At 36.7% G+C, this 25,585-nt stretch overlaps 1 protein-coding gene across 2 annotated transcripts in view; it reads right to left on the bottom strand.

The window, feature by feature from the left end:
- Positions 1-8,284: 8,284 nt before the first annotated feature.
- LOC119526654 (small proline-rich protein 2E-like) overlaps positions 8,285-25,585 on the bottom strand; it is a 215,214-nt gene continuing 197,913 nt past the window's right edge. For both annotated transcript variants that reach the window (XM_037825953.1, XM_037825954.1), the window contains one exon: positions 8,285-8,521. In XM_037825953.1, coding sequence (XP_037681881.1) covers positions 8,285-8,521 — 237 coding nt within the window. The remainder of the gene's footprint in view (positions 8,522-25,585) is intronic.

Here is a 25,585-nt window from a genome sequence, read left to right as displayed (position 1 = left end):
GTGTGAAGAGCCAGTTTCTCAGCTTTCTTAATTATTCCTTAATGGCCTTCAACTCCTTGTCTCTTAGCATTTCAATAACCCATTAGATCTGCAAGGACTGTAAATATTTCATACTAGGCCCTTCTTTTCCTTTTTTCTTTTTTTTTTTTTATCTTTTTCCCTTTTTCTAAAACAATTATTCTAAGAAGGCCATTACAGAAAGCCTCAAAGACTTGAAATTTGTGCCCAGGCAAGAGTAGAGCTAAGATAGCTCTGAGAGACAAAGCAATAAGTCTGGTAGTGGAGAAAATTCACTAAACACCACAACTTCCTAAGAAAAGGGGAGCATGGCCCAGCTCTAGTGGTAGCCCTCCTTTTGGGAACTCAGGTCCTAGGGGCTGGAATTCAGAAACCAGCTTCAGTCAGCCATGCCACTGACAGGGTCAAGGTCACCAGGAGAACTAAAGGCTCCAGGCCTCCTTACCCTTGTGGGGGAACTGCAGGGTGGTAAGTGCCACCTGTTGAATGGCATAGGAGAAGCATAGGTTCTAAAGGGCTCACAGGGGGGTCTCATTCTCAACAAAACTCCACACTGTCCTCCCAAGATGTGGGCCTCTCTGGACTGGGAAACCCTGACTGGGGTTGACCATATCTGAGGAGATCACCACACAAAAAGGCTACATAGAGGCAAGGCAAGAAACAGAAAAACAAGAGGTGAAAAACTCTGATGAACTAAACAGAATCTAAGTTAAAGGTCTAGAATAGGCTGAACTGAACACCAGGTTAGAGAACAAAGCCAATCAATGAGAAAACCCTAGGTAAAAGAGTGAAAACAAGCTCCAGAATAAACTAATCAAGATATTCAGATGCCTAAACAGCTTAAGATAATGAGCCATACTAGGAAACATGAAAATATGGACCAGCCAAAGGAACAAACTAATAGTTCAGCCAAGACACAGGAGCTGAAGCAATTATTGGTAAATCAATTCCATGAACTGAAGGAAGAATTAATTGGAGAGGTTCAAACAAGGCTAACTCAATCCAAAAATCAAGTCAAAGAACTGAGAGAAGAAGTAGCAAAAGAGATGAACGATATAAGGAGGACACTGGATGACCCTAAGGAAGAATTCATAAACTTGAAAAAGCAAATGGCAGAATTTATGGGAATGAAGGGCATAATGGAGGAGATGAAAAAGACAATGGAGGGATACAACAGCATATTTGAACAAGCAGAAGAAAGGTTCAGTGAATTGGAAGCCCAGTCATCTGAATTCACACACACAAAAGAACAGATGGTGAAAAGAATGCAAAAATATGAGCAGGGTCTTAGGGAGCTGAGTGACAATATGAAACACACAAATATATGTTTTATGGGTGTCCCATAGGGAGAAGGGAGGGGGAAATGTGCAGAAAGAATAATAGAAGAAATAATCACTGAAAATTTCCCAACTCTTTTGAAAGACAGAATATTAGAGACTCAAGAAGTACACTATACCCCAAACAGAATAGACCCCAATAGACCTACTCCAAGACACTGAACATATTGTCCAATGTAAAAGACAAAGAGAGAAACTGAAAGCAGCAAGAGAAAATCAATCCATCACATACAAGGGAAGCTAGATAAGACTATGTACAGAGGCCATGGAGGTGAGAAGACAGTGGTATGATATGTTTAAGACACTGAAAGAAAAGAACTGTCAACCAAGAATTCTATATCTGGCAAAACTGTCCTTCAAAAATGAGGGAGAGATTAAAATATTTCCAAACAGACAGACATTGGGAGAGTCTGTGAATAAGAGACCAGTGCTACAAGAAATATTAAAGGGAGTGCTACAGACTGATAGGAAAGGACAGGAGAAAGAGGTTTGGAGAAGAATGTAGAAATGAAGATTATCAGGAAGGGTAAAAGGAGAGAGAGGAAAAAATAAGACCTGACACATAAAATCCAAAAGACAAAATGATAGAAGAAAGTACTACCCTTACAGTAATACCACTAAATGTTAATGTATTAAACTCCCCAATAAAAAGGCACAGACTGGCAGAATGGATTAAAAAACAGGACCCATCTATATGCTGTCTACAAGAAACTCACCTTAGACACAAGGACAAAAATAGGCTGAAAGTGAAAGGTTGGAAAAAGATATTTCATGCAAACAGCAACCAGAAAAAAGTGGGAATAGCTATATTAATATCAGACAAAGTAGACTTCAAAAGTAAAACAATGAAAAGAGAAAAAAGAGGACACTATATATTAATAAAAGGTTCAATTCATCAAGAAAACATAACAATCATAAATATTTATGCACCAAGCCCAAATGCCCTAAAATTCATGAGGCAGACACTGACAAAACTGAAAGGAGAAGTAGATAACTCCACAGTAACAGTTGGAGACTTCAATACACCACTCTCACTAATGGACAGAACATCTAGACAGAGGATCAACAAGAAGACAGAGATGTTGACTTGTATGATAAATGAACTAGACTTGACAGACATTTATAGAACACTGCATCCCACAACAGCAGATACACATTTTTTTTTTGAGTACTCATGGAACATTCTCTAGGATAGACCACATGCTAGGTAACAAAGCAACTTCCTAGGAAAGCATAAACAACAAGCATTGACCCGAGAAGAAATAGAGGACCTCAACAAACCAATCAGAAGCAAAGAGATTGAGTCAGTCATCAAAAAGCTCCCAAAAAAGAGAAGCCCAGGACCAGATGGCTTCACATGTGAATTCTACCAAGCATTCAAAAAAGAATTAATACCAATCCTGCTCAAACTCTTCAAAAAAATTGAAGAGGAGGGGAAGCTACCCAACTCTTCTATGAAGCCAACATCACCCTAATACCAAAATCAGACAAAGATACTACAAGGAAAGAAATTTATAGACCAATCTCTTTAATGAATATAGATGCAAAAATCCTCAACAAAATACCCACAAATAGAATCTAGCAGCACATTAAAAGAATTAAACACAACAACCAAGTGGAGTTTATTCCAGGTGTGCAAGGCTGGTTCAACAGAAGAAAAACAATTAATGCAATACATCACATCAATTAATCAAAGCCAAAGAACCACATGAACATCTGATCAATGCAGAAAAGGCATTTGACAAAATTCAAGATCTTTTCTTGATGAAAACACTTCAAAGGATAGGAATAGAAGGGAACTTTCTCAATGTCGTAAAGGCAATGTATGAAAAACCCACAGCTAATATCGAACTCAATGGTGAGCAATTGAAAGCTTTCCCTCTAAGATCAGAAACAAGACAGGGATGCCCACTGTCACCATTGTTATTTAACATTGTGCTGGAATTCTAGCTAGAGCAATTAGGCAGGAAAAAGAAATAAAAGGCATCCAAATTGGAGAGGAAGAAGTAAAACTTTCACTGTTTGTAGATGACATGATTCTATATGTGGAAAATCCAGAAAAATCTACAGCAAAGCTATTAGAGCTAATCAATGAATACAGCAAAGTGGCAGGCTACAAGATAAACACAAAAATCTGTAGTGTTCTTATACACATGTAATGTGCAACAAGAGGAAGAAATAAAAAAAATCCATTTAAAATAGCAAACAAAAGAATCAAGTATTTAGGAATAAACTTAACGAGAGTCACAAAAGACCTATGCAAAGAAAACTACAAGAAATTGCTAAAAGAAATCGAACAGGACCAAAAAAATGGAAGAACATACTGTGTTCATGATTTGGAAGACTAAATATAATTAAGATGTCAACTCTACCTAAACTGATTTATAGATTCAATGCAATACGCATCAAAAACACAACTTACTTTGCAAAAATAGAAAAAACAATAACCAAATTTATTTGGAAGTGCAAGGTGCCCCAAATAGCCAAAAATATCTTGAGAAAGAGGACAAAGTGGGAGATTTCACACTACCTGACTTTGAAGCATATTACAATGCTACAGTGGTCAAAACAGCATGGTGCTGGCATAAGGACAGAGATACCTACCAATGGAATCAAACTGAGTGTTCAGAAATAGACTCTCGCATCTATGGACAATAGATCTTTGATTAGACAGTCAAGGCAAAGCAACTGAGACAGAGCAGCCTCTATTTGGAGAACTGGATATCCATTTCAAAAACAATGAAAGAGGACTCCTACCTCACACCCTATACAAAAATTAACTCCGAGTGGATCAAAGACCTAAACATAAGTGCTAAGACCATAAGACTCTTAGAAGAAAATGTAGGGCAATATCTTAAGGATATTGTGATAGAAGGTGGTTTCCTAGACCTTACACCCAAAGCGCAAGCAACCAAATAACAAATAGACAAATGGGATCTCCTCAAAATCAAACACTTTTGTACATCAAGGGACTTTGTTAAAAAAGTAAAAAGACAGCTTACATAATGGGAGACAATATTCGGAAACCACATATCAGATAAGGGTGTAATATCCTGAATATATAAAGCAATCCTACAACTCAACAACAGAAAGACAAACAACCCAATTAAAAATGGGCAAAAGACATGGACAGACACTTTTCTGAAGAGAAAATACAAATGGCTCAAAAACATATGAAAAAATGCTCAACTTCACTGGCTGTGAGGGAAATGCAAATCAAAACCACAATGAGATATCATATTACACCTACCAGAATGGCCATTACCCAAAAAACAGAAAATTACAAGTTCTGGAGAGGATGTAGAGAAAGAGGCACACTTATTCACTGTTGGTGATAATGTAGAATGGTGCAACCACTCTGGAAGACAGTGTGGAGGTTTCTCAGGAAGCTAAGTATAGATCTGCCATATGACCCAGCTATTCCATTGCTAGGTATATACTCAAAGGAACTGAAAGTTAAGACACAAATGGACATTTGTAAACCAATGTTTATTGTGGCATTATTCATGGTTGACAAGAGATGGAAGCATACCAAATGTCCATCAACAAATGAGTGGATAAACAAACTGTGGTATATACACATGATGAATATTATGCAGCTGTAAGACAGAACAAAGACATGGATCATGTAATAATGTGGATGAAACTTGAGGACATTATGTTGAGTGAAGTTAGCCAGAAACAAAAGGACAAATACTGTATGGTCTCACTAATATGAACTAATATTAGTGAGAAAACTTTGAGACTTAAAAGCTGATAACACAGGCTACCAGGAGATAGAAAGAGGGTAGAGATCAGGCATTTGATGCTAAAGGACTACAGAACGTTCAGCAGAATTGATTGCATAGATCCAGAAATAGATAGCATAATACTGTGTGATGGTAGCACAATACTGTAAGTACACTAAACAAAGATTTCTGTTGAGTAAGGCTAAAAGAGGTGGGATAGGGGAATGTATGACACCAGAGGTAAAGATAGATGATGAAGACTGGGACTGTATAATTTGGCAAAAACTGGCGTGGCCAAAGACTGTTACTAAATGTACAAATATAAAAATGTTCTCACATGTGGGAGAACAAACGACAACCATGCAAAGTATTGAAAAAGGGATGGTATTTGGGAAAAAACACAATCAAAGCAAACTGGAGTCTATGGTCACCAGTAACATTGTAATATGCTTCCATTAAACGTAGCAAAGGCAATATACCAAAGTTAAATGTGTATGAGAGGGGTATGGGATTCTTGGTAGTGGTGTTGTTTTCTGTCCTTACTAATATATTGCATTGTATGACACTTTATTTTCTTTTTATTATTATCTTTTTTATTATTCACCAAAAAATACCTTTTTCATAGTAATCAATATGTTCAAGTGCTGAATGTGGTGATAAATGTACAACTGTATGATGATACTGTGAACAAATGATTGTACACTGTGGATAATTGTATGGTATGTGAATATCTCTATAAAATTGTACAAAAAATATAAATAGGGCTAAAAGTGCTGGAAAAAACATGGAGAGAGGGATGTACCTATTTACCATTGATGAGGAGGTCACTGTGGTAGTTCCACAAGAAGCTAAGTATGTGGGGATCATAAGGTCTTGCAACCTCATTATGGGGTATGTACTTGGAAGATCTGAGAGCAGAGACATGAATGGACATTTGCACGTTGGTGTTCATGGAGGCAGTATTCATGATTTGCAATGGGTGGAGGTGGCCTAAGGGTACACTGACTGAGGAACAGAATGGTGAACTGTGGTGTATGCATACAGTGGAATACTGAGCAACTACAAGAAGAAGTGAAACTGTGAGACACTCAAGGAGGTGAATGGACCCTGTAGACAGCATTTTGAGTGAAGTACACCAGAAACAAAGGCAAACACTATAATGCCTCAACAATATGGACTAACTACAATGTGTAAATTCAGAATTGAATCTTAGAGCACAGCCCAACAGGGAAATGATTGTTGTAATGATCCCTAGATTGTACACTCTTACAGCAGTCAAATCTATTCCTGAATTGTTATGGCTATCTCCAGACTCTGAGATGTTGATCCCTTGGTGTATAACCTGATTGGTCTCTGGAACATTGGGTATCTGTGTGACACCTGAAACTCAGAGCTAGAGCTCGGCAGATAAGAATGTCAGTATAAACACATATAGCAACTGTTAAAAAAAAAAAAAAAAAAAGCTGAAAAAGAGCCCAGACTTCAATTAGAGATACGAATGAAGATCTGGTTAAGACTATGGCAAATCAGGCCAAAGGGTAAAGGTTGAAACTGTGTGTAAAAACTTCAACTTCCATAAGAGACCAAGGGAAGAAATGTTTATTTGGTGCAGGATCTCTGTTTTCTAAACAATATAACTTCTATAGTCAGTTTGTTCAAACACCACAATTACATGAAACTTTGAATACTAATTGAGATATGGTAGGTCTGTATAGGTTAGAGTGAAATAGCAACACATCCCAAAGTAATTTGGGTGGAGAATAAAAATACATATTCAGAGCTCCCCTGAGGAGCTGGGGGAGGATGCGGAGGTGTTGGACTGCCTCACCTGGATTGTCGCTGATGTTCTCACAAACACTGGAGACTGATGGCTTGACATGCTGAGGTCTCTGTCTTGCGGCTTGCCCCTAGGAAGCTTGTTACTGCAAAGGAGGGGCTAACCCTGCTTATAATTGTGCCTAAGAGTCTTCCCCTGAGTGCCTCTTTGTTGCTCAGATGTGGCCCTCTCTCCCTAAGCCACCTTGGCAGGTGATCTTACTGCCCTCCCCCTGACTTGGAACCTGACTCCCAGGGATGTAAATCTCCTGGCAATGCAGGATATGACACCCGGGGATGAATCTGGACCCAGCATCATGGGATTCAGAACATCTTCTTGACCAAAAGGGGGATGCAAAATGAAACAAAACAGTTTCAGTTGCTGGGAGATTCTAAATGGAGTCAAGAGGTCACTCGGGTGTACATTCTTACACACTACATAGATAACACTTTTTAGGTTTCAATGTATTGGAATAGCTACAAGTAAGTACTTGAAACTACAAAACTCCAACCCATTATCCTTTACTCTTGAAGATGATTGTATAACAATGTAGCTTACAAGGGGTGACAGTGTGATTGTGAAAATCTCGTGGATCACACTCCCTTTATCCAGTGTATGGATGGATGAGTAGATAAAGGGGGACAAAAACTAAATGAAAAATAGGGTGGGATGAGGGGGTTGATTTGGGTGTTCTTTTTTCTTTTTCTTTTTTATTTTTATTCTGATTCTTTCTGGCATAAGGAAAATGTTCAAAAAATAGATTGGGGTGATGAATGCACAACTATATGATGGTACTGTGAACAGTTGATTGTACACCATGGATGATTGCATGGTATGTGAACATATCTCAACAAAACTGAACTTAAATTTAAAAAAAAACTGTCCCCTTTTAATTCCTTAATCCTTTTTCTCATGTGAAAAGAGAAAAACAAATCAAACTTATGATATTATATTGCTAAAAAAACAGGCTAGAAAGTATTTACCCCATCACAACAATATATGCTTTATTCAGAAAAGAAAGAAAAGTTACAATTGCTCAGGTGGTAGAAAGCCTTGACCAGGTCACAAAAGGACATGGAAGACATTAAGAGAATCCTCTGATGATGACAAGGGAGTAAGATGCTGCTCTTCCTTCTGAAGCTCTGGGATCCTCACTTCACTGAGGAATGAGTGTTCTCAGTTACCTCCGGAAGAGTTAGAGTGAAACAGCCCCAGGAAGGAAAACTTTCACTGCCAGAAATCATCACAGGCAGATCATAGGCTAAGGACGGAGAAGCTTTTTCTGTATCTGTGACAGGCTTTGATGAGAAGATGAAGGTGGAGCTGGGGAACTGGGCGAGACAACTGTCCTCATTCTTTCATGATCCTGATGAATCCTCAAGCTGTTACTTGCACTTAGGTGGGCACTTCTGCTGGCAAGGTGGAGGAGGCTGCACAGGAGGGCATTGCTGCTGGCATGGCTGAGGTGGGCACGGCACTATGCATTTTGGGGGTGGGCATGGCTCCACACACTTTGGGGGTGGGCACGGCTCTGGGCACTTAGGTGGGCACACAGGAGGTGGCTGGCAGGGCTGCTTGCATTGCTGCTGCTGGTAGGACATCTTTCCGGAGTCTCTGGGAATCTAAAAGGAATTATAGGACAGTGTTCACAAGAAGGAACTCCTACAGGTAGAGAAGCCAAAGCTTATGTATTAACTTGGGATACTATCTCCAATCTCCACAAACCTATTTTAATCTAACACCATTTGTATTACTTTCTTGCTTCTACCTTTCTCTTTAGCAAATTGCTTCATAGGCTCTAGGGAAACTCACTGTTTTTTTTCCTCTCATGCCATTAAAATAAAAATCTCTAAAGCAGCAAGTAATATTATTTGCATTCAAATAACATCTGCAGTAAAGGTAGTTAAAAGTTCTGAAATCCTGGGCAAATTCACAAATAATTTCTATAATCAATATATCTCGTGACATATCAGTGCTTGAGTACAGAACAAAGCACTGTCCAGGAAGAATTCATGGATCTCACACCTTCAGATGCCTTTGAAATCTCAGCAGGATGGACTTGGAAAGGATGAAAAGCAGAAAAATTCCTTGTTCTTCCTTCATCTTCAAATCAACACTTTCCTATTAACTATTTTTTCCATATGGATATCTACATAAAACATGCTAAAAAGTACAATATTGTCTCCAACCCTTAGTTTTCATCAACTAAATAGAATCAACCCATGATCACAACTTTGGACTCACCAAATTTGCTGTCTCCAGGTTAAATTTAAATATTTGAGAGCACCAAGAAACAGGAGAACTAAGGAGATCACACTCACCAATTTCCTCCAGGTAGATCAGGAATCAAGTACGAGGAAGATGGTAGCTGTGCAGCAGAGGTCCTTTTTATATGGCTTTCTGCCTCACCCAGAGGAAATGGAGCTGCCTACAACTGGGCTGATCTAATAATTTCCTAAGCAAAATGCAAATCCAACTATAATTGGTTTGACAGGGATTCTGACAAAAGGAAACATCCTGTTGCAGGATTGCTCAGCGAGTTAAATGCTCCTGACTCAGAGAGGCCCTGCTTTAGTTCTCAGTTTCAGTGAGTTATGGCTTTGGAGGAATGTGGGGGCTTCTCTCTCTGGTGACCAAAAGCTCTTTTTCTTGACTAGGGAAGACAATACTTTCCTATCTTGCCCCCGCCCTGCATCATAAAACTGTTCTGTTTTTGATGAGTGTCATTTTATTGTACATTCTGTATTGAATGGGTCCAGCTACCTAGTAACCTGGCTACCTGGAGAAATCTTTCTCCTTACCTCAAGCCCTTTTTCTATGCACTTTTATTGAGCTATATTCATATACCGGATAATCATCCAAAGTATAAAATCAGTGGATCACATATAATCATAAAGTTATACATTCATCACCACAAACTGTGGTCATGAAGTGTTTTCATGACTCCAAAAAAATGTAAAAATAAGAATAAAAATTAAAATTAAAAAAAAATCCAAAACTTTCCATACCCCTTATAACCTCCCACTATTTATTTCTTTTTGTCTTTGTTTTCATACTTACTTATCCATACACTGGACAATGGAGTGTCAGTACCAGGCTTTTTGCAATTACACTGTTACCTCTTAAGAGCTGTATACTTACACATTCATCTTCATGAATCAAGCCTACTGTATTATACAGTTCATGTATTTCCTTCTAGCTATACCAATACACTAGAAACTTCAAACCTCAAATGGATATCTATATAATGCATAAAAATAACCACCAGAATCACTTCATGACTCTATTTGAAATGTCTTATCCTCTGAAACTATTTTGTTTCATTTCCCTTCCCTTTTTGGATCAAGAAGGCTTTCTTAAACCCAGCATGCCAGGGCCAGGCTCATCCCCACACGTCATGTCCCATGTAGCTACAGAGATTTACAACCCTGGGAATCATGTTCCACATAGCTGGGAGGGCAGTGAGTTTACCTGCAGAGTTGGCTGAGAAAGACAGGCCATGTCTGATCAACAAAAGAGGCTTCCTAAGGGAGACTCATAGGCATAATTATAAGTAGTCTTTACTTCTCCTTTGCCATAGAAGTTTCCCAAGGGTAAGCCCCAAGATTGAGGGCTTGGCATATTATATTGGTAGTCCCCAGTGCTTGCAAGAATATCAGGAATTACCTAGGTGGAGAAGTTTAATATTTCCAAATTATTCCCCAGTCTCTCAAGGGGGTTGATCTCTTATAATGCATTTTTCCTCTGATCCTATGGATTTCTAGTCTAAGTCTCCTTTTCTTCCTCACAAATGTACTAAGGTGAGACTAAATCATCTCATTATACTTCCCAGAATGACATTTATAAACATTCAGCAAAATTGTGACCATCAAGATCTTATTTTCACCTGTTTTTTTGTCCTTGAATAAGGGAAATAAAGCTAATTCCTGCATCCTTCATAAAATCTGCACCACCTCCACCACGAGATATCCACTAGGACCACAGAAACATGTAATACAATTCAGATGTTCTAGCAGCTCAGTCTCTGGATCTATAGCATAAGGCAAGCTTTTGGCTCATATCTCCCTAACATGGTGTACCACCTGCTCCTGCATAACTTCTCCCAAATGACCTCTTGCCACTTAAACTTTTGATGATACCTCAGAGGATTTTTCACATATTTTAACTTTCTACTCACTTTGGAATCATGGGAAAATCCAATCAAATTAGCAATTTCATCCAATAACTAATTTTAGCTGTATTTATATTTATTAATTATTTAACAGTTTGTTTGACAAAGGACTACTGGTCAGTTTAGATAAATTTAATTTGTTTATTACTATTCAGTCATTAACATTAATTACTATTCATTTACAACTTCTTGATGATTAATAATCATTTCATTATAATTTTCAGGAGTTTCCTATCTTAATTACAGTGAAGTACATGTCAAACAAAACCCATTTACACCTCTAATTTCCTCTTTTTTGTGTTTACATTTATGTTTTATTCAATTTTATTGAGATATGTTCTCCTACCATATAATCATCCAAAGTGGACAATCAATTTTTCATAGTACCATTATGTAGTTGTGCTTTCATCACCACAATTAATTTTTGAACATTTTCATTACTGCTAAAAAAAATAGGAATAACAATAAAAATTAAAGTAAAAAAAAAAACACCCAAAACTTCCCATCACCCCATTCCTCCCTTTTATTCATTAAATATTTATTTGTCCCAGTTTTTCTACTCATCTTTCCTTACATGGGATAAAGGGAGTGTGAGCCACAAGGTTTTCACAATCACACAGTCACACAGTGTAAGCAATATAGTTATACAATCATCTTTCAGAATCAAGGCTACTGCGTTGTAGTTCAACAGTTTCAGGTATTTCCTGCTAGATATTCTAATACACTAAAAACTAAAATGGGATAAATATATAATGCATAAGAATAAACTCCAGAATATCCTCTCAACTCCATTTGAAATCTCTCAGCCACTGAAACTTGATTTTGTTTCATTTCTCTTCCCCCTTCTGGTCAAGAAGCCTTCCTCTAGCCCTTGTTGCTGGGTCCAGGTTCACCCCCAGGGGTCATGTCCCACTTTGCCAGAGAGATTCAACCCCTGGGAGTCATGTCACACATAGTGGTGAGTGCAGTGTGTTTACCTGCACAATTGGCTTTAGAGCGAGAGGTCACATCTGAGCTACAAACCAATCAGATCTCTCTCTCTATTCAAAGTTCCATGTAATTATGGTGTTTCAAAAAACTGACTATACAAGCAAAATTATAGAGTGTGCTACAGAAAATATAGATCTGCACAAAATAAACATCTCTCCCCTTGTTCTCACACAGAAGTTGAAGTTTTAAAATACTGTTCCCAGAATAATCACAGTCTGTGCATTCACCACCACAATCTACCTGAGTACATTTCCATTTCTTCTGCAAAGAAAGAGGAAACAGAAAAAAGGAAAAAGTATAAAAAAAATTGGAAAAGAAAAAAATGATAACTAAAATGAAATAAAAAATAAAATCAAAACAACACCAATGCTTAGAATCTCATATCCCACTGTTATACTTTTATATCCCCCTCTTACAGACTTTTAGCTTTAGTATATTGCCTTTGTTACAATTAATGGAAACATGTTACAATATTATTGTTAACTATAGACTCTAGTTTGCATTGATTGTATTTTTTCCCCAATGCCATAGAATTTTCAATACCTTGCAAAGTTGACATGCATTTTTTCTCCGTCATGTAAAACTATTCTTACATTTGCACACTTAATCACAAACATTGACCACTCTAGATTTTCTTAGTGAAGACCTTCTATCTTTCCTTCTGGTGTCACACATACCCCTAACCTTCCTCTTTCAACTGTACTCACAGTCGTGTTTGTTCAGTTTACTTACAATACTGTGTTACCATCACACAGCATTGTGCTATCCATTTCTGCACCTATACAGTCAGTCTTCTTGAACACTCAATACTCCTTTACCATCAAATTCCCACTCTCTACCTCCATCTATCTCCTGATATCTTCATTTCTACTCTCTTCTCCAAACCTCTGTCTCCTGTCTTTTCTTATCTGTCTGTAGCACTCTCTTAAGTATTTCTTGTAGAGGAGGTCTCCTGTTCAGGGAATCTCTTAATGTCTGCTTATCTGTAAATATTTTAAATTCTCCCTCACTTTTGAAGGACAATTTTGCTGGGTATAGGAAGCTTGGTTGGCGCTTTTGTCTTTCAGTATCTTGAATATATTTTGAAGTTTAAACAGCCACCAAGACCCAGAACAACTAACAAGTTAGATGCGCCTATATCACATTTTGAATATCAATTCTTTTACCAACAGGATTTAAGTTGTTTCTGGTTTTTACTCTTACAATCAGTGCTGCTATGAGGCTTCCTGTATATGTCTCCTAGTACTTAAATGTAAATATTTCATCCATATATGTACTGAGGTATAGAAATTTCAGAGTAATAAATTCTACAAGTTATTGCCATAAGTTTTGAAGTTATTATACTGTATCACATTCCATTAGTAATTCAAGAGCATCCCATTAATCCATATTCTCTCCCACATTTGACATTACCAGACTTCTTAATTTTTTCCAATCAAATAAATATAAATGCTATCTTAAACTCTTTTTTCTAGTTCCTCAATTTCTAATGTTTTTGAGCACCACTTTGCACACATCTCACCATACATCTTTGAAATGAATTATCACACCTTTTACTTATTTTTCAATTAGAAGATTTGTTTTCCATGTGTAAAGAGCTGCATAGGAGTTGATATATTTAATACATACAATATTAAATATATACATGGAACAACACATAGACTATTGTTGATATTACTGAACATGTAGTATGTGGGTAGAAGTTGATAATGTTGGGAAAAAAATTCGTTGAAAACTTGAACTTGCATGAAAGTATAATTGAGGCCTCATTTTTTTCTGTTGGGATACTTTAAGTTATGTTTCAGTTTCTTTAATAATTGTAAAGATAGTCAAGGTTTTCTTTTGTCTATAGGCAGTTTTTTTTTACAATAAGTTTGTTTTATTTTAAAACTCTGGTAAGTAAAATCTATAAAAACAAAGAAAACATCTGAAATGAAAAACATTATAGAAAATCTTTGGTGTTCTCTGCTAACATTTGTTTCTCTGTTAATTTAAAAACTAAACTTTCATTTTAGAATAGTTTTAGATATAAGTAAAAATTGTGATGACAGTACAGAGTTGACCTATACCCCACAGAGTTTGCCCTATTACTTATAACTTATATGTGTTGCATTTTTCATAATAAATCAATATTGATACCTTATATTTACATGAAGTCCATACTTTATTCAGATTTCTGCAGTTTTTAACTAACATCTTTTTCTAGTCCAGGATACCACATTGCATTTAGTCATCATTTGTCCATTGGCTTCTCTTAGCTATGAAAGTCCATCAGACATTCCTTGGATTGACAGTTCTGAGGAGTACTGGTTAGGTAGTTTGTTATTTTGTAGAATGCTTCCCAATTGAGGTTGCTTGATGTTTTTTGTCATGATTAGGCTGGGGTTATGGCTTTTGGGGAGAAAGACTACAGAGGGTAAGCACCATTCTCATCAGATTATATTAAAGCTATATGCTATCAACATGACTTATCACCTGTGATGTTAACCTTGATTACCTAGCTAAGATACTGTTGTCAGGTTTCACTGTAAAGCTACTCTTCTTTCTCCTTTCACTCTTTGGATGGAAGGAAGTATGTTTAATCCACACTTACGGAGTGCAGAGTCATGCTCCATCTCCTTGCAGGGGCAGTATTTATCAAAGTTATTTGAATTTTCCATGTGATAAATTTGCCTATCCCAACTGTATATATATATGTGTGTGTATGTATTTATTTATTTATTCAATCATATTTTTATATCACTATGTACTAATGGATATTTATTTTATACTTTGGGTATATACAATAGTACTTCATTCTGTTGCTCAAATTATTCCAGATTTCACTATTTATCAACAGTTCCTTTTGACTTTGGTCTTAACAGATTCTATTTACTTCCCAAGTTATTAGGTTCTCACCTTTCTCCACCCTTCTCTCTAAGTGAGGTTGTTTCATAAAATTTTACTATAGTTAGGCTATTTTGTCACATTTTCATTCCATTCTGGAGTCCCATGATTGCAGAATTTTAAAAATGTTCGTACAGTAATGTTCACTCTTCACACTATAAAGTTGTATGTTTGTAATTATTCACATTTGGAGTAATAGAAGTTTCACTATCCTAAAAAATCCCCTGTGGTTCATGTATACAATCATCCTAGGCCCAAATCTCTGGCAACCACTGATCCATTTATGATCTCATGGTTTTGTCTTTTATTCAAGTCATAGAAATTGAATCATACAGGATGTAGACTTCAGATTTACTTTTGCTACTCAGACATTTGCATTTAAGTTTCAATCATGTCTTTTCCTGACTTGATAGCTCAATTTTTATTATTGAATTTTAATCCCTGTATGCAGCACACATTATTTATCAATTATCTGTTGAATCACATTTTGACTGTTCCCAGTATTGGAAATTATTAATAATGTGGCCATAAATATTCAATTGAGATTTTGTGTGGACATAAGTTTCAAATGAGTAGGATAAATTCCATGGACTGCTGCTGTCCTATCATATAAGTCAGTCTTGATAGGTAAGATTTTTCTAACATTTTTATTTTTCACTGAAATTTTTTATAACATCCTTTCACAGTTCTGTCAGACTCTCTGCCCGGACTACAAACTTGTAATTCCCCCTTCCTACAAGTTGAAGTTCAAACAGCTTCATCTCCCCTAAAGGTTTCCACAATTTTCCCATTTCCTTATTTATTCAATTTATTTAGATATTCCTTCATTTCTTTTAGGAATGCTTTATAGTTTTCAGGGTACAAGTTTACTCTTGGTTAAATTTATTCCGAGATATTTAATTATTTTAGTTGATATTGTTTATGGAATTGTTGTTCTTGATTTCTTTTTCTGGATCCTTCTTGTGATGTAGGTAGGACTCTGATTTGAGATCTTTCTTCATTTTCAATGTTAGCATTAAAAGCTGTACATTTCCCTCACAGCACTGCATTTGCCAAATCCCATAAGTTTCTTTATGTTGTGCTTGATTTTTAATTTGCCTGAAGGTGTTTCCTAATTTTCCTTGTGATTTCTTCTTTGACCCATTGTTTGTTTGAGTGTGCTGTTGAATTTCCACATATTTGTGAATTTTGCAGTTCACCCCCTGATATTGACTACTAGCTCCATTCCACTGTGGTAGGAGAAGATACTGCATAAAATTTCAATATTTTAAAAATTATTGATCCTTGTTTTATGATACAACATATGATTTTTCCTTGATAATGATCCCTGTGTACTACAGAAGAATGCTTGCTCTGTTGCTGTTGGATGAAGTGCTCTACATTAGTCCATTAGATCTGGTTGATTTATAATATCATTTGCATCTTCTGTTTCCCTATTCACCTTCTCTCTAGATGTTTTACCCATTATTAAAAGTGGTACATTGAAGTCTCCTGCTGTTATTGTAGAGACATGTTATTTCTGCCTTCATGTTTTTCAATATTGCTTCATAGATTTGGGGGGACTGACCTTAGCTATACTTATGTTTATAACTATTATGTCTTCTTATTGAATTGACCCCTTTATCAGTATATATGATCTTCCTTGTCCATTGTAAAAATTTTTGACATAAAGTCTATTTAATCTGATTTTAGTTTAGCTACCAAAGTTTTCTTTTGGTTAATATTTGCATATTTTTTTCCATCCTTTCATATTCAACCTACTTGTGCCTTTGAATTTAAGGAGAATCTCTCACAAACTGTGTATATTTCATCATTTTTTTTTGAAATCCATTCTGCCAATCTCTTCCTTTTGACCTGAGAGTTTAGTGCATTTACATTTAGAATAATTACTGCTGCAGGAGTTTTTCTGCCATTTTGCTATTTTATTTCTGTTAGTTATGTACTATTCTGTCCCCCAATACTTCTTTTATGCCTATTTTCATATTTTTATTTCTTTACAGCACTTTGATCCATTATATAATATCCTTTCCATTCAGTCTGAAGGATTCCCCTTACTATTACATGTAAGGCAGGTCTAATGGTTATGAACTTTCTCAAATTTATTTGTAAGGAAACATCTTAATTTCTGCCTCATTTTGACAGACAGTCTTGCCAGATATAAAATTTTGGGTTTGCAGTTGCTTTCTTTCATCATTGTATTTGGTCCCTACCTCCATGTTTTCTGATCATAAATCAGGACTTAATCTTATTGGGGCTCCTTTCTACATAATATGATGCTTTTCTCTTGCAGTTTTTGGAATTCTGTCCTTGACCTTGGGATTTGACAATTGGACTACTTTGTTTCTGGGCATGGTTCTCTTCCAGTTATCGGGTTGTGTTAATTGGTCTTCCTGCATGTGCACATTTGTGTCATTAGTTATATTTGGCAAGTTTTATGCCATTATTTCTTCAAATATTCTTTCTGCCCCTTTTTCTCTTTTGTCTCCTTCTGAGACTCCAATTATCTGTAAATTGTTATGTTTGATAATGTCATACATGTCTCATTGGCTCTATTCACATTTTTACATTCCTTTTTCTTTCTGCACCTCAGTTTGAATCATTGTGATTCCATTGACTTTGAGTTCACTAATTCTTTCTTCTGCTAGCTCCATTTTGCTGTGGAAGCCCTCTAGAGAATCTTCCATTGCAGTTGTATCAAAAGTCTGACTATTTTGTTGATAGTTTTTGGATTTTTCTCTTGGTCCTTTTGATTCATGAACATTTCCTGTTTCTTTGTGTATCTTGTAAATATTTGTTAGACATTGTACTTTTTAATATTTTTATGGATTATCTATGGCATTTAGTCCCAGAGACGTCTGTTCCTTATGTTTGCATCTGGCTAGTGATATGACAGAGATTTCCTTGAGAGGCAGGAGCTAACCAAAGCAAACCAAATAACAAAAACCACTGCTTTTGCAGACTTTGGAAATTAACTATGTATTGGTTGGTACTCAATTTCAGTGTTTAGCCCTCCTATTAAGAAAATCAGCCTGAAGTGAATGTAAAGTGCAGAATTTTCTCTGTTTTTTCTGAAACTGCATCTTCTCCTGGGCTTTTTCTTGCCCAAGGCCTCAGGAACTTCCTTATTTACAGGAATCTGAGAGTCCTCTCAGCTCCTGTTGCATTAGAAATTCTTCCCCTCCTATTATCTCTATGGTGAGCTTTAAGTCAGGTCATCTTTTGCTCTAGACCAGTTTTACTTAATAGTTTCCTATACTGCTTTAGCTCTCTGCAACTTGCTTCTGCCTACTGGAGAATTCTAGTGTGGTGGGCCAAAGATGACTTTCTTGCTTTATTCTTTCATGCTGCCACTGGATAGATTGGCTCAACACACAGGCACAGCAGCATGTGCCTGGTTGTTACTCTGCTTCCTTCAGAAGAGGGCAAGTGACTCACAATGGGAGGTCAGGCTGGCTCCACATTGGGTGTCATATACCTGATATGGGTTAGAAGTGCTACCGAGGGTGTCATGAGTTTCTTCTACCACTTTTTTGAAACTGCCTTTTCCTGATTTGGCACTTGTCAATTTCCAGAAAACCTTGAACTCTTTTCCAAAGTTGCAGAAGATGGCCCTGCCAGGTTTTGCTAATTTCAGTGTCTTATGTCAGTATTTTGATCAATAGGTACTCCATTGTAAAATCTTGATATGCCAAGACTGTTTTGTTCAATTGTTTGCAACACATAGTGGTGAAATGCGAGAAAAATTTAATCAAGAATTAGACAATTTTTAAAAATTCATCTTCTTTCTTTCCTGTCATTTTCATATAGAAATGATTAATAGTAATCCATTAGAAAATTAAACAGTGAGTGTAGTAAGAATGGAACTAGGGGTATCTGACTCTTAAAAGGACATAAAACATAGCCCGCTAGATATAGGCAGACAGATAATAGAGAGAGAGAAAAAGAGAAAGGGGAGATGTGTGGCAGTTGTCTGTGTTTTTGTGTGCAATGTATGCTATATATCATGTTTCAGACCTCAGATGTTCAAACTTGTGAAAACAATGATCCATTGGCCCCACACTAAATCTTGTGGCAGCTGTTCATGTGTCTGTCTTATGAGGAATCTGAATGTTCAAATTTATCATGCTAGCCTATAAGGTGACTCCTGCCTGTGATGTTGGGGGCATCAGGCTAGAAATGTCTTTAGTGTCTGAATTATCATGATAATAAGCAACCACAACTGGTTGTCAGACACTGCAATCTCATTTTGGCAGCTGAATCTGAAATTTTGGATGGTAGAAATTAGACACTTCTTTAAGGATTTGTTTTGGATGATGTGAGGCTATGGGGATTCTTAGGTGACCTGTTGAATGAGGCCCTTTCTCTTTATCCTCTGAAGTACTTGGATATCCAAGAGTCTGTAGGACACATTTAATGATGACACTGTTTGTAGTGACTCAAGATGCTGAAGTGGAGGCTCTATCCCTGTGTAGTCTTTGTGGCCAAGAATAATCCCAGCCCAAAGCCCTTCCTTCTTAATAAATGCAATGACAATTCTGGGAACCCAGGGACTTGTTTCATTGACACAGTGTGATACTAGGTTGAGTCAGTGCTCTGGTACGCTCTGGAGCATAGCTGGTGGCTGCTTCAGATGTTTTGAGTCTCTTCACTTCCTATTGTTCTTCCTCTACCTCCTCCTTCCCCACTTATTCCTTCTTTCTTTCACAGTTAGAAACCTATATTCTTGGGAAGTTTTCCAATCATTTTTCCAAGACAAGGAAACTCTAGCAAGGCCAGTTAAAATTTTTAATATTTAAAATTTAGCCATAACCCGTGGTTTCCAGAAGAGTTAAAAGGAAATGAAAGAACTAATCACAAATTCTTTGAGAGCTTATGTCTTGAGTGACCCAAAAATGGCAAGTTGGATGGAAAAGAGTTATACACGGAGGAGCGGGAGGATAATTTGGCAGGTTGGTTGGGTTGAAGGGCTTAAGAAGAAGACAGAAAATAAACATGGAAACAAATACATAAAATTCCTGACTTTCAAATACCTAAAAGTTACCTTGAGAAAGAATGGGGGAAACCAAAGTTATAAGAACGCATATAAGATCAGCCTAAGTGTGTTTCTCCCCTCCACCTCTCTACCTCTCCTAAACACCCTACCTCCACTCACTGCAAACCCAGATTCCAGGCTGTTTGTGCTCTGGTCCTGTTGACCCTCTCCAAACCTACTTTGAATCATTTATATCATGGCACAAATCTAAAATGTTATCTTATATTTCTTATTAGTTTAATTAACAAATCTGGAATAAAACAATGACTTTCCTGTTAAAGGGATCACGCAAGCACACAAGCAGTCCAGGGGTGTTGGAGCATCTTGACACCCATTAACAAAAGTGTCAGTGCATTCTGCAGTAACACAAAGCTGGCTTTGTAACTTCATTCACTTGATCATCCATGAACAAAAAGAAGTTTCAGTGGCTGAGGGACACAAGGGAAAGAAGGATAGACAGTTCACATCTAGGACTGAAGAGAGACACTGTGGAAAAAATTTTGAGCCAAGGCTGAAAAGGCAGCCATGAAACCATTTTTATAGAATTAGAGGACTTTTTAGGGTGCCATTTACCAACCTTTAGTTATTCCCATAAGGGCCTTCTATATTTGCCATAACTAAAACAGTACATGTAACATATAATTTATTTAACAATATTTACTTCAAATACACTTTGTAACAACTTTTAAAATGTTTAGTTGGATTGGTCACAGGCATCATATCCATGCAATGGCAGCTCTAATATTCAAATTATGCATTTTAATGCTTAATTAACATGAACATTTACAAACGATATGTCAGTTATTGTGTTCACCACCTAGAACATATCCTGGAACACACATGGGAATCCTAACACATTTGGGAAATAACTGCATTAGACACTAGTGACTGCTTTTAGAGCATTTCCTTTGTAGGGCAGATGGAACATTTTCAAAAGGCTTTTCTTACATTACTTTAATTCAGCTTCATGAGGTCACCCTCATTTGTGAGACAGAAACCTGTAGGACAGGGAGTGTGTGCTTCTCAAAAGACATGAGCTGGTACCTAATGCTCTGCCCTGACTGTGTGGACATGTCTGGATACTGAGGAAGCACCAGGAATGAGGAAGGCTCCATGTGGAGATGAAGGAATCATGAAAGCAGATGCACAATTCCCAGGAGCTCCTGCTGTCACCCTGGGGGGGGGGGTGCAGAGCAGTTCATCATAACAGTTTATGTGACTGCATCTTGTTCTAGATTTTTGGGAACCACATATGGATGGCTTGGTAAATGCTGTGGAAAAGATTGCTTGTGATTTTTGTTCACTTTTCCCATTTCCTAAAAGTAATGATGAAGAGTGAATTAAGAAAAATACAACTCAAATGAACAGCCTTGAGTGCACTGAAAAAACAAATGGCAGAACTTTTAGGAATGAAAGGCACAATAGAAGAGATGAAAAACACAATGGAGACATACAAGAGCAGACTTGGAGAGGCAAAAGAAAAGATAGAGAACTAGAAGACAGGCTATCTGAAATCCTACACACAAAAGAACAGACAGGGAAAAGAATGAAAAAATATGAGCAGGGTCTCAGAGAACTGAATAACAACATGAAGCATGTGAATATACATGATACAGGAGTCCCAGAAGGAGAAGAGAAGGAAAAAGAGGCAGAAAGAATAATAGAGGAAATAATCAATGAAAATTACCCAACTATTACAAAAGACATAAAATTACAGGTCCAAGAAGCACAGCGTACCCCAAACAGAATTGATCCAAATAGGCCTACTCCAAGACACTTACTAATCAGATTTTCAAACATCAAAGACAGAGAGAGAATTCTGAAAGCAGTAAGAGAAAAACAATCAATCACATAGAAGGGAAGCTCTATAAGACTGAGTGTGGATCTCTCAGCAGAAAACATGGAAGGGAGAAGGCAGTGATATGATATATTCAAGATATTGAAAGACAATAGTATTTTGTCTTTAGAAAGAATAGTTTTACATGAAGGAGAAAAAATGAATGTCAACTTTGCAAGGTGTTGAGAACACTATGACATTGGTTAAAACATACAATCAATGCAAACTATTGTCTATAGATAACAATAACATTGTAACATGCTTCCATTAATTGTAACTATCAGCCAAGATTCCTATACCCAGAAAAATTATCCTTCAAAAGTGAAGGAGGGTTTGAAATACTTACAGATAAACAGATATTAAGAGAGTTCATGAACAGGAGACCTCCTCTACAAGAAATACTAAAGGGAGTGCTACAGACAGATAAGAAAATACAGGAGACAGGGTTTGGAGAAGAGAGTAGAAATGAAGATATCAGGAGATAGAAAGACGGTAGAGAGTGGGCATTTGATGTTGAAGGAGGATTGAGTGTTCAAGAAGACTGATTGTATAGGTGCAGAAATGGATAGCACCATACTGTCTGATGGTAGCACAAAATTGTAAGTAAACAGAACAAACATGACTGTGAGTACGGTCAAAAGAGGAAGGTTATGAGTATGTGTGACACCAGAGGGAAAGATAGAAGATAAAGACTTCGACTGTGTAACTTAGTGAAACCTAGAGTGGTCAATGATTGTGATTAAATGTGCAAGTGTAAGAAAAGTTTTATATGAGGGAGAAAAAATGAATGTCAACTTTGCAAGGTGTTGAGAACACTATGGCATTGGGTAAAACACACAATCAATGAAAACTATTGTCTATAGATAACAATAACATTGTAACATACTTCTATTAATTGTAACAAAGGCAATATACTAAAGACAAAAGAATATAAGAAGGGGATATAACAGTGAAACAGTGGGATATGAGATTTTAAGCATTGATATTGTCTGACTTTTTTATTGTATTATATTTTGTTTTGATTTTATTTTTTATTTTATTTTAGTAATCATTTTTTACTTTTTTCATTTTTTCTTTAATCTTTTTCTTTTTTCTCCTTTTCTTCTTTCTTTGCAGAAGAAATGGAAATGTCCTCAGGTAGATTGTGGTGGAGAATGCATAACTATGTGATTATTTGGGGAATGGTATTTTAAAACTTCAACTTCTGTGTGAGAACAAGGGAAGAGATTTTTATTTTGTGCAGGATCTATATTTTCTGCAGCACACTCTATAATTTAACTTGTATAGTCAGGTTTTTCAAACACCATAATTACATGGAACTTTGAATAGGGAGAGAGATCTGGTTGGTTTGTAGCTCAGATGTGGCCTCTCTCTCTAAAGCCAATTTTGCAGGTAAACTCACTGCACTCCCCACTACGTTTGACATGACCCCAAGGGGTTAAATCTCTCCAGCACAGTGGGACATGACTCCTGGGGATGAACCCGGACCTGGCACCAAGGAACAGAAGACTTTGTGACCAGAAGGGAGAAGACAAAGGAAACAAAATAAAGTTTCAGTGGCTGACAGATTTCAAACAGAGTCAAGATGACATTCTGGAGGTTATTCTTATGCATTATATATATATATCCCTTTTTAGGTTTTAGTGAATTAGAATACCTAGAAAAAATACCTGAAACAGTTGAACTGCAAACCAGTGGCCTTGATTCTTAAAGATGATTGTATAACTATATTGCTTACACTGTGTGACCTTGTGATTGTGAAAACCTTGTGGCTCTCACACTCCCTTTATCCCATGTAAGGACAGATGAGTAGAAAAATGATGTCAAAAAGTTAATGAATAAAAGGGAGGGATGGGGGGATGGGAAGGTTTGGTTGTTTCTTTTTACTGTAATTTTTATTCTTATTCCTATTATTTTGCAGAAATGAAAATGTTCAAAAATTAATTGTGGTGATGAATGCACAACTATATAATGGTACTGTGAAAAACTGATTGTATGCTTTGGATGATTATAAGGTGTGAGAACATATCTCAATAAAATTGAATTAAAAATAAGTATAAACACACAAAAAAGAGGAAATTAGAGGTGTAAATGGGTTTATTTGATGTACACTTCACTGTAATTAATATAGGAAACTCCTGAAAATATATGAAAATTATGATGAAATGATTGTTAATCATCAAGAAGTTGTAAATGAATAGCAATTAATGTTAAAGACTGAATTTAATAAACAAATTTAAATTTATCTTAAATTGACCAGTAGTCCTATGTAAAACAAACTGTGAAATAATTAATAAGTACAAATACAGCTAAAATTAGTTACTGGATGAAATTACTAATTAGATCAGATTTCTCAATATTCCAAAGTGAGTAGAAAGTTAAAAATATGTGAACATCCTCGTAGTTATCCTCAAAAGTTTATGAAGTGGGATCCCTACGTGGGATCTGACACCCAGTGGAGTGAATCTCCCTGGAAATGTGGACTGTAACTCCTGGGGAGGACTCTATACCTGGCATTGTGGGATGGAGAACATCTTCTTGACCAAAAGGGGGATGTGAAAGGAAATGAAATAAGCTTCAGTGGCAGAGAGATTCCAAAAGGAACTGAGAGATCACTCTGGTGGGCACTCTTATGCACAATATAGACAACCCCTTTTAGGTTCTAATGAATTGGAATAGCTAGCAGTAAATACCTGAAACTATCAAACTACAATGCAGAGCCAATGAATCTTAAAGACGATTGTATAAAAATGTAGCTTATGAGGGGTGACAGTGTGATTGGGAAAGCCATATGGACCACACTCCCCTTTGTCCAGTGTATGGATGGATGAGTAGAAAAATGGGGGAAGAAAAAAAAAAAAGGCACCCAGTGTTCTTTTTTACTTTAACCGTTCTCTTTCACTTTAATTTTTATTCTTATTATCTTTGCATGTGTGGTAATGAAAATGTCAAAAATTAATTTTGGTGATGAATGCACAACTATATAATGGTACTGTAAACAATTGAATGTATGCTTTCTTTTGTATGACTGCATGGTATGTGAATATATCTCAATAAAATGAATAAAATAAAAAAAATTTTAAAAAGTTTATGAAGTGGAAAGAGGTCAGTTGAGAGAAGTTATGTAAGAGCAGGTAGTACACCATGTTAGGGAGATATGAGCCTAAAGCATGCCTTATGTTGTAGATACAGAGTCTGAGCTGCTAGAACATCCGAATTGTTTTAGGTGCTTCTGTGGTCCTAGGGGACATCTCATGGTGGAGGTGGTGCAGATTTTATGAAGGACACAGGAATCAGCTTTATTTCCCTTATTCAAGGACAAAAAAAACAGGTGAAAATAAGTTCTTGATGGTGACAATTTTGCTGAGTGTTTACAAATGTCATTCTGGGAAGGCTAGTGAGATGATCTAAAGTCTTACCTCAGTCCATCTGTGAGGAAGAAAAGGAGACTTAGACTAGAAATCCATAGGATCAAAGGAAAAATGCACTATAAGAGACCAACTCCATTGAGAGACTAGGGAAAAATTTGGATATTAAACTTCTCCATCTAGGTAATTCCTGATATTCTCACAAGCACTGGGGACTGCCAATATAGTATAACAAGCCCTTGATCTTGGGGCTTGCCCTTAGGAAACTTATACTGCAAAGGAGAAGGAAAGCCTACTTAAAACTATGCCTATGAGTTGCCCTTAGGAAACCTCTTTTGTTGATCAGATGTGGCCTGTCTTTCTCAGCCAACTCTGCAGGTGAAATCACTGCCTTCCCACTAT

Source organism: Choloepus didactylus, chromosome 2, assembly GCF_015220235.1.
Source record: "Choloepus didactylus isolate mChoDid1 chromosome 2, mChoDid1.pri, whole genome shotgun sequence".
Lineage (NCBI taxonomy): Eukaryota > Metazoa > Chordata > Mammalia > Pilosa > Megalonychidae > Choloepus > Choloepus didactylus.
This window is presented reverse-complemented; position numbering and strand designations above follow the sequence as displayed.